Below are 11,014 nucleotides of genomic sequence, written 5' to 3' on the forward strand. Positions count from 1 at the left end.
CGACAACTATTTTTATAACCGATGAATCTTTTAGCACCTTCTTCACCGTAAACTTGTTGAAATTCTTAAAATGATAACGGATATTTAACTTCTCAGTTCTAAATATCAGATTTCTTTGTTGTATTTGTGTTAGGTCAAAGTAGGACATAAACATAAATCTGCTTTTACCTGGGAAAACAACAATTCACATTTTTTCCAATTTTTGAACATCTGTCTAAACTAGCTTCTTAAAGCTGCAACAACTAATCGATTAAATCGATTAATAAGCTAGTTTCCGACAAATTTGATAATCGATACAATTGAAGGAAATAGTAATCCATATTCATAGGTGGGTAGAGGGCACTTGTGCTCTTTGGATGGGCGAGGTTTCATTTTTCTCGTCTAAATTCCATGAATTTGGTGTATTTCTTTGGCCTAATATGGCCATGTAATGGGTTACAATTAGACGTGTGTGAAATTTCCGATTCTTCCTTCCGATTCTTAGATTATTCGCGATTCGGCAGTGGAAGATTTGAGAACGATTCACAAACATCGAAATTCCGATTATTGAAATATGTCAAGTAAAGCGAGACTAAAACACAGTCAACGCGGTCTTCCGGACCTCATGAGGAACGGACCCAGAGTAAACATCATGTTTGTCATTTCTCGGGTAATGACAATGCTTAACTCAGGGCTCTGGCTCAACTCATGCTGCTAGATAAAAAAACAATAATACCTGACTGCTGCCGTCAGCCGCTACAAACGACGTCCACATAATCCTAATAATAATAATAATAAATATCCTATGTATATAGAACTAGATGCGAAATGACAGACTCAGCGACGTAAGCAGCACATGTCTAGAAAGCTAGATGCGAAATGACAGACTTGCCGGCGTTAGTAAACAGTCGCCATCTTAAAGCAGTAGACTTCCCAAGAAGGCTGTTGTAACTTTTTATCTAAAATGCTCATAAATTGGCAAAATCTTGACTTGAATCTATCTTTAAAACAGTTGTTTCACATGTCGAAAGTAGACAGAAGGGAAATTATGGAATGACGGGAGCTATTTTAAGAACTTTAACAGTTGATTCACAACATTAAATTAATTCAATGTAATTTGAAGCTGCTGATACAGAATTTGAACTGTTAACTTGATACTGAAATAGTCGTTTATTTAAGCCTGAGAGGCTTTTTGTACAATTTTGTAACTAATGTACGAAAGATCAAAAGCAGGAACAGCTTGGGGGGGGTCAGCAATAATTGAATTATAATCGAATCGTAGCCTCTGAATCGTAATTGTAATCGAATTGTTAGGTGCTTAAGATTCCCACCTCTAGTTACAATACAGTATAATAAGAACAGTTCATATCGATGAAATTGTGCTGAGAAAAAATATACCGTGATTTTTTAAAAAAAAATCAAACATTGTAAGCAGTTACTCACAATGTGACTCATTACGTGATTATTTTAATTGTACTTGAATACATTTTTGGATGACTACTTTTACTTGAGTAATATTATTTGGAAGTAACGCTACTCTTACTTGAAGAAATTTTTTGGCTACTATACCCACCTATTTCCATATTGTATTCATTGTACAACATGCCAAAAACAACTTTGAGGTAAATTGTGAAGGTAATTTAAGGAAGTGACATTTATCAGATTAATCGTTTAATTGTCCGATCAATTGATTATGAAAGTAATCGTTAGTTTCACCCCTAGTTTAGTGCATCTTCTAATATGTAATTAGCGTACATTCGTCAGGAAATATTTTAAGAGCTCCAATTTCCAATGATTGCCAGATTTTTTTAACAGATACTCCACGGCCTGCATACCAAATGCATAAAAGTCTGCCCCCCCACCTATATTTTACTTTTGACTTCTGAAACACTTGTGACCTATTTTAAAGATCAATTTTCAGGTGTTTGGCCTGTTTAAACATCATCTAGTTTGACAGATTCAGTGGTTGCTCCACCTATTGTGTAACTGACACATTGTGAGGGATAACACAGTGTCAGGGTTGGTGACAAAATTGACAAAGTTCTTATTTTTACTGTTATATTTGCAAACCAGCCACCCTGCTGGTATTACTTTAAAAGTAAAAAAAAAAAAAACAACAAAAAAAAGCAATTTGCTGATTCGTACCGCGTCATGCCAGCGACCTTGAATGCTGTATCTAAGTGTAATTACTTGACCGTGTCTGTATAGGCTAGCGTGACCAGGCGAGTTCTGTTATTCTCCACCAGTAAGTCAATTTGAGCTGCAATTCCCGTTTTAATGTGTGCTTGTCTCGCTTTTTGCAATGCAATATGCCAAGAGAGGGAAAAAAAACTGTTTTTCATTCTTGCAGGCTGAGCACCCGACACAGCTTGTCTCCCCCATGACAGTCACAGTGACATGCTAGCTTTTTTGTCCATGTGCCCGCGTCCTTGCTCACATAAGGCAGTTGAGCTGTCATTGCCACCTGTCTTTGTGCGCTACTGCTGTCATGCTGACCAAGACCTGGCATGCCTCTTTGATTCCCTAGCAACCTCAAAATGTATTTCGGTTTGAAGCTGTCACAAACAATACGCAATTAACTGTTTGAGAACAAAAAATTTAAAAGTATTGTATTAAATGTGGATAATGTTCTGAAGCTCACACTGCTGGCCAAAAGTATTGGCACCCCTGCAATTCTGTGAGATAATGCTTAATTTATCCCAGAAAATTATTGCAATTACAAATGCTTTGGTCGTAGAATGTTAATTTATTTTGCTTGCAAAGAAAAACGCAGAAGAGAATGAACTTTTTTTTTTTTAAAAAATCATTATCATTTTACACAAAACTCCAAAAATGGGCCGGAAAAAGTATTGGCACCCTCAGCCTAATACTTGGTAGCACAACCTTTAGATAAAATAATGGCGAAAGACCGCTTCCGGTATCCATCAATGAGTTCCTTACAATGCTCTGCTGGAATTTTAGAGCAGTCATCTTTGGCCAATTGCTCCAGGTCTCTGAGATTTGAATGACGCTTGCTCCAAACTGCCATTTTCAGATCTCTCTCTGAGGGTGACCCAGCTTTCTCAAACTGGGCCCTACATTATGCTGCACAATTTGTTGGTAGTCTTCAGACTTCATTATACCATGCACAGGGTCAAGCAGTCCAGTGCCTGAGGCAGAAAAGCAACCCCAAAACATCAGGGAACCTCTGCCATGTTTGATTGTGGGGACTGTGTTCTTTTCTTTGAAGGCCTCGTTTTTTTCCCCCTGAAAACTGTATGTTGATGCCTTTTCCCGAAAGCTCTACTTTTGTCTCATCTGACCAGAGAACATTCTTCCAAAATGTTTTTTGGCTTTTTCTGGTAAGTTATGGCAAACTCTAGCCTGGCTTTTTTGTCTCTGAGTCAGAAGTGGGGTCTTCCTGGGTATCTTGTCATAGAGTCCCTTTTCATTTCAGACGCCGACAGATAGTACGGGTTGACACTGTTGTACCCTTGGACTGCAGGACAGTTTAATCCTATTTGGATGTTAGTCGAGGTTCTTTATGCAGCATCCGCACTATCTTTCGTTGAAACCTCTCGTCAATTTTTCTTTTCCGTCCGCATCTAGGGAGGTTAGCCACAGCGCCATGGGCTTTACATTTATTGATGGCACTGCACACGGTAGACACAGGAACATTCAGGTCTTTCGAGATGGACTTGTATCTTTGAGATTGCCCATCCTTCCTCACAATTTTTCTTCTCAAGTCCTCAGACAGTTCATTGGTCTGTTCTTTTCTCCATGCTCAATGTGGTACACACAAGGACACAGGACAGAGGTTGAGTCAACTTTAATCCATTTTAACTGGCTGCAAGTATGATTTAGTTATTGCCACCACCTGTAATGTGCCACTCGTACCTAACAGGTGCTGTTGATTACACAAATATGAGAAGCATCACATGATTTTTCAAAGAGTGCCAATACTTTTGAGTTTTGTGTAAAATGATAATGATTTAAATTTTTTTCCCTCACTTTTGTGTTTTATCATTGCAAGCAAAATGAATGAAGATTTTACTACCAAAGCATTTGTAATTGCAATCATTTTCTGGGAGAAATTGAGCATTACCTGACAGAATTGCAAGGGTGCCAATACTTTTGGCCAGCAGTGTACCTCAGCGCGAGGAAAACAAATGTTGAACAATCTTGGTTTCTTCTAACGCGCTTCTCTGACCAATAGGCTATAGATAATGTTCAAATATTTTCTGTCATTTTTGCAGTTTTTTTTTAACCGATATATTTCTCTTGAAACTGATTATACAGATACAGCAATTGCGCAGTAGCCAAGAAGTATTGTGAACTTGAAAACTAATGTTTTATTTATTTATTTTTTAAGTAAATGAAACAAATTGAATTTTATTTGATGTTATGAACAACTACAGTAATGAAGTTAGGGTGGGAGAGGTATCAGAAATCTATTCGAAATGCATCGCAATTCTGCAGTTAGGCTTTGTTACAGTAATTAGCTAAAATGCTAATGACTCTGGAACACTTAGTGCCGTTATCTGGAGCAATTAATTCCAGTGCCTGCTCAAGTATCGTTCAAATTCACCTTCTGAAATGAGTCTTAGCCAGTGTAATATCCATAGGCAGTGGAAATTATGGCAGAAAGACTTGTGAATGACTGCCTTTTTTTTTTTAATTAGTAATAAAATAAAATTGAAAATGATGGGGAACATCGCTCCATTGATCGCAAACTTATCAATGAAAACATATCATTAATGAAATTATCTGTGTGTAATTTTGTTCTGTTTCAAAACATGGTATATTGTTTGCATATGCATATTGTTTTTTGGCAGTTGTTTAGAATTTATATTCACTGAATGTTCTTGATCTGATATGCACCTTGGCATTGTTTACTTGAACCCACTCGTTTCTCTAAACTAGGAACGTGCCAGATGCTCTGCTAGGCCAAAGCTACCGTTTTGATCCTGCCAGCATCATTTGTTTGTTTCAAAGATTAAGCCATGAAAGTCTAAGAACACACGCCTTGCAGAGCTAAACTCCGAATGTCAGTTATGCTTCCTTTCTTCGGTGGATTATTGAAATAATAATTAGCTTTAGATGTCAACGCTCAGCTTCTGATTAGGGTTTTGCATGTGTAGACACAATTATTATTATTATTTTTTTTATAATGGTGTTAAATACATGAAAACTATAAAGCTAAGGTGATAATGTTGGAAACCTGACATGTCATAGGAAACATTCAGAGTACAGCTCTGTACCTGTTTTTCTACCATTGTGGAGACACTTTACAAAATTAAAAACAAAAAAAAAAGCCCCTTTCATTGCCAATGGCCAAAAAAAATCAAAATGTAGCTTGTCGTCCTTTTAAAAAAAAAAAAAAAAAAAAAAAATTAGGAAGTCAAGGCACACAAAAGAACCAAAATATAAAAATGCTCTGATTTATTTCCAATAGACCCATTCATTTCCAAAGACAAAAAAATTACCCGATACTAACAGGAAGTGACCCGAAAAAGCCTCAATCTACAGGGAGTGACCAGTGAACAGAAAGTGAACCAAAATTACCCTAAAATCAACAGAAATGTATAAAATGTTCAAGAAGTGATCCCGGAATGCCCCAAAGTGACCCAAAATTAAAAGACATGACAAGAATGTACTCTAAAATTAACAAATAAGGGACCAACAATTAACTCATTGCCCACCATTGACAACTGTAGACATCCAATTCATTCAAACTGGGAGGACTGGATGAGAATGGTCATCTGTCAATGCCATTGAAAAGACGATTGCCATTGCCAGAGGACCAATCGATTTTGACTGGGAATCTTTGTGAAGTTGGCCCCCCATCAGACAAATTTAAATTAAAATTATGTCAATCGTTTGTGCTTGTTTGTTATGTAAAACGTTTTTTTTTTGTGCTGCTATTGTTTTTGAGATATTTACAAGTTTTATAGTTCAATCTTAAGTCAACCAGCCCCCCATTTTGATTAAAAATGGTGTCAATTGTTTATGCTTTGTTTGTGCTGTAAAAATTTTAATTTGTGCTGCAATCGTTTTTAAGATATTGAGATATTAATTTCAAGTGTTGATGTTACGCAGCCCCCATTTATTACAAAATGACCCAGAGATAGTGACATTTGTTTGTGCTCATTTGGGATATATATATATATATATATATATTTTTTTTTTAAAAAGCTTTCGATGTTTAAAGAAAAAACACTGTGCATTTATTTTGTTATTTGTCATATAGTCTTTGCCCTATGTGCCTTTCAGCCTTTACAGTTGTATATGTATAGGATGCTGTTTAGCTATTTTATGGTTCATCTTCAGCTGTGTACGGCTGTGGACATCCTTTTTGTCATCGGGGGGACTATGTTACGGTCACTTCTGTGATCCTCTTTGTTCCTTAGGACATCCACCACAGGGCGGTGACTCTTTATGTTGTATGTTCACTTTCTTCTACAGTTGTTACTTACTTTTTGGGGAGTCAAGTGTGATCATGTGTGCGTAGTCCGTTGTACTTCTGAGTGATGAGTGGTTGAGCTTGATTTATTTATTTTTGTCTATTTAAAGTGCATAAGTGGACGTCTGCTCCCTTTTTTACCTTTTATGCACTCATCTTGCCCTGCCACGCGTTGCACAGTGATTCAGATATGTTAATTCTTTCATTACATCATGCATCAGAAATCAATATCTCAAAAACAATGGCCGCAAAAACGATTGACACCATTTTAGCCATTTTTAATCAAAATGGGGAGCTGGTTGACCTCAGATTGACCTATAAAAAATTACAGTGATTTAAAAAAACGATAGCAGCACAAACGAAACTTTTTGACAGTACAAACAAGCACACGATTGACATTTTCAAATAAATTTGCGTCTGATGGGAGGGCGAACTTCACGGATGTTGACTTGCAGGGGCGAATAAACAAACATTCATATGCCCATCCAAGTCAAAATGGACTTTATCCAGTGAGTTAACAAAGAAATGACCTGAAAATGCCTCAAAATTAACAGGGGTTGAAAATTGTATTTTCTAGTTACAAAATATCCCTGACAATGAACACAAACTTCACAACCCTTTGCATCGCAAACATGTGTAACTCACTGTATTTTCTAATTAAATAGTTCATCGTTTTGCCTAGAAAGTAGAAATATATTAAGCTATGAAAATGGAGGTCCTTTTGATGTTCCTTTCCAATCAAGCGATTTAAAGAGGCTTTCAAAGCTAATCTCCACCGCACATGATATCACACAGGTTACAACTCATTTCAGAGTGCATATGGCCGCTTATCGCAGAGTTAACACTTGACCACAGAGCAGAACAAATCTATTCCTCATACTGTGGTAATACATTGCTTTTTGCAGCCTAAAAAAATATCAGAAGGTTGGCTGTCAAAATGCCGTAATTCGACTTTCAGGAGGCAGAAAAGAAAATTCCCAAAATCTGCCAAAGCATTAGATACTTCAAACAAGGGCTGCTTCATTAACTTGATCATACCATGGGCATATTTTTTGTCAAGCAAGTGCTGTTTGCCAGCACTTGAAGTCTTCCAACTCATAAACAACATTAGCTTTGTCATTCCACTCTTTCAAGTCAATATAATTAGTGGTGGCTTTGATTTTTTTCTTGATGCTAGGGGTGGAGGCTTGTTTGCAGGCAGGCAAGCGGATGCCAGAAAACGAGCACGAAGCAGGAGAGGGCCCCCGGCGCAGTCGCATCAACCAATGCAGTTTGGTAAGACGCTCTTGCATCATGTTGTGACATTGAAACCAATCAGTTTATTTCAGTAGAAAATGTTACAGAAATAATTAACTGTAAATACATATTCAAGGTAAACAATACAATTAAAAGCTCCTAACACGGTCACATTTTCATACAATTATAAATACTATTAAAAAATTACAATCATGACATTTTATTTAAATTTGATTTAATTTTACAATAAGCAAAATGACTACAATCACAGACATTGACAGACGATAACAATATAAATTCACACGTGAAATTATGTGACTCATTTTTAACAGGTAAATGTTCACACTTCAACACTTTAGTCAGATTAACAAGCAATCATTCACTTTCAGCACTGTTTTTTTTTTTTTTTTTTTTTTTTTTTTTTTTTTTTTGAAATGGTATATTTGTGCTTTCAGTGAATTCATTCTAATTGTACTTGCTTGAACAATAATGCAGGTAGTCCCTGGCTTACGACGTACCCGTCTTATGTGATTTCAAGTTTATGGGCGGGATCGCGTACACAAGAGGAAGAGCGCATTATGTTCCCACGAAGCCAGCCGAGTGAGGGAGAGGGGCAATTGTAATGGATTGAAAATATCCCATGATTGATAAAAATCATAAATATGTTAATTAAAAAGACAGATGAAACACTTGTGTAAAATGTTAGTGTTATAAAAAGCGGTTAAAACAGATTTTAATATGGTTAACATAACAGTATTAATATTCTTTGAAATCATTTTAGAAATAACTGAAACGATGTGAGATATGTGCTCTGCTAGTTTAGCCTCTGTGAGAAAAGTGATCGGCGATCGAGTAGTAGTGTCTGCTGAACGAAGGAAGAGGGAGAGCTTGCCACTTTGCCTCATTCTCTTTTGAGCTATTGAAGGCAAAACATTGTTGTCGGAGTATTCATTCTGATATCCCGTTTCAGGTATAAAACACTGCACAAAGCACTTAGATATAGAATTGTAAATATTTCGTTATTTATACATGTATCACTTTTCTGTGAATGTTAAGAAGGTCAACTTGCTCTTTATTTCCTAAGCTAGTTCGCCAGTTAAGGGTTAAAGTACCCATCATTAACAGCCGATGTGAGCTATTGCTTGGTCATTCGTGTTTATATTTATCTGCTTAGACATACAGTGGTACCTCTACATACGAAGTTAATTCGTTCCAGGAGCTTGTTTGTAAGTCGAACTGGTCATATGTCGAGCAGTATTTTCCCATATGAATACATTCTAATTCCATTAATTGGTTACACAGCCTAAAAACCTCCACTAAATCCTTAATAAATACTGTTACTATTGCAAATAGCAATTACTAAGGGCAAAACAAATTATGAATAAAAATCAGAATAACAATAATATAATCATAGCAATAATAATAGACATTTTTTGCTGTACCTGAACGCACCGCGGGGCTGACGGGGCGGTGAGCAAGAGAGCACTATTTTACTTGGTTTCGATCCTGGCGTCAACAGCAGTGGACACTAGGCGAGTTGATGGAATAAATGATTAGAAACCTGACGAAACTGGCGATTTCTTTAGCGATGTTACCACAATAAGAATTGTCACCTTAACTTATGAAGACTGGCGAAAGGAGGAGGACCGCCGGCCGAGATCGACATTCTACGGCCCTACTACTGAATATTACATTGAATGAATAATTTGTATATCAAAAAGGAAGAACTTTGGAAAAAGGGCACATTATTTAAAATGCTTATATATTTTTGTTTTTAGGACATTTTATGTTCGATACAATTCTCCTTTGAACTATTGGAAGGCAAAACATCTTGGTCTGAGTGTTCATTTTGATATCCCTATTCTTCGTGTACATTTGTTGCTTGTGAAGCATTCATAGAGGCAACACCTGTATATAACATCTTTTGTACTGTTTGTTGTGCGTTTTCAATCATGGTCGAATACTTGGGGCGAGTTTATGTGATTGTTTTAGATCAGTGGTCTCCAAACCGGACCTCAAGGCCCGCTGTGTGTCCTGGTTTGTGTTCCAACCAATCCAACACAGACAGTTCAGCCAATGAGGTTTTTGCTCAAACATGCAGCACTAGACTGCAATCAACTAATTGCACTCGTAAAACACCAGATTCGTAAAAAGGTGTCATCTTGTTTGGTTGGAATGAAATCCTGCACCCTCAGCGGGCCTTTGTGGAATAGGATGGAGATCCCTGTTTTAGATGATGTGCAGACGCTAACTGATAGATGATAATTGTTTTTGTGTAGTTATTGCTGTTTTGCTGTAGCTTGTTATAAACGCAAATTTGAATAGCTGTTATTGAAGATTAAACTGATTTAATTTCATTTTTATTTTCGTTTCATTCTGCAAGTGTTGATGTCATGAGCAGCTGAATAAAGTCGGCAAACCACACGGACGTATGACATCGTCATTTCGGAGTTTAGCTCGCTGTCTAGCTAGGACGTAGTAGCTCCAAGTCTTGGCGAGGACAGTACAATGACGTATAATACATGTTTTTGGATCGTTTTTTAAAAAATTTTATTTAGGGGTACTTAAAGGGTTAATTCCGATTTATTCAGAAATCCGGGTTACCTCGCTAGCATAGGAACGGAACTCGTTCGTAACCCAGGGACTACCTGTAATGATAATTTTTTAAACTTAAATACAGCTATCTAAATGTGCATTTAACAAGTCAGTCTTTAAAACCTCTGCTGAAAACAACCTTTTGTATTTCTTCACATTGTAAATATATGACTAGATTTATATTTATATATACTGTATATATTATATATTCAATATATAAATCTTTTTCATCACGTTACCTGTAGCTCCCACCTCTCTTCGACGGCTGTTTCTTCTTCCTCTTGGGCTCCTTTAAGTCACCTAAAAAGAATGAGCTGGCCAATCTGCTCCGCGAAGGAGGAGGTCAACTTCTGAGTCGGCAGCCCAAACCTGACAGTGATGTGACTCAAACACTAAATGCTGCTGCCTACCACGCTATGCCAGGATCAGACCAGGCTCTCTGCACCCAGTATATCATCTTTGACCAGCAGGGCCCACATAAGCCAGCTGTGGTTCGAAGGGGCAAAGTGTGGTCTGCTCCCTCCTCATGGATCATCGACTGTATCGCTGCTTTCCAACTCCTTCCTGTACCAAACCTTGCATCAGAATAGTCTTTATTTTTAACACCAATTTCTGTATTTGCTTATCACAAGAATTATTTCATATTTGTGATTTGTTGCAACAATGTTGATGTGATTTAATGTTTATTATGGAAATACTATAAGTGACGGTTACTGTGTGCATTACCCTCAGTGGATTAAATGGATTCCTTATGTTTTTGAG

General features: G+C 37.0%; 1 protein-coding gene across 1 annotated transcript in view; it reads left to right on the top strand.

Annotated features, from left to right (window-relative positions):
* LOC130927521 (BRCA1-associated RING domain protein 1-like) overlaps nt 1-11,014 on the top strand; it is a 35,968-nt gene extending 24,954 nt beyond the window's left edge. Inside the window, exons 10-11 of the mRNA XM_057853411.1 lie at nt 7,599-7,696; nt 10,498-11,014. Coding sequence (XP_057709394.1) covers nt 7,599-7,696; nt 10,498-10,842 — 443 coding nt within the window. The 3' untranslated portion in view covers nt 10,843-11,014. The remainder of the gene's footprint in view (nt 1-7,598; nt 7,697-10,497) is intronic.

This window comes from Corythoichthys intestinalis, chromosome 12, assembly GCF_030265065.1.
Source record: "Corythoichthys intestinalis isolate RoL2023-P3 chromosome 12, ASM3026506v1, whole genome shotgun sequence".
NCBI classification, from domain to species: domain Eukaryota; kingdom Metazoa; phylum Chordata; class Actinopteri; order Syngnathiformes; family Syngnathidae; genus Corythoichthys; species Corythoichthys intestinalis.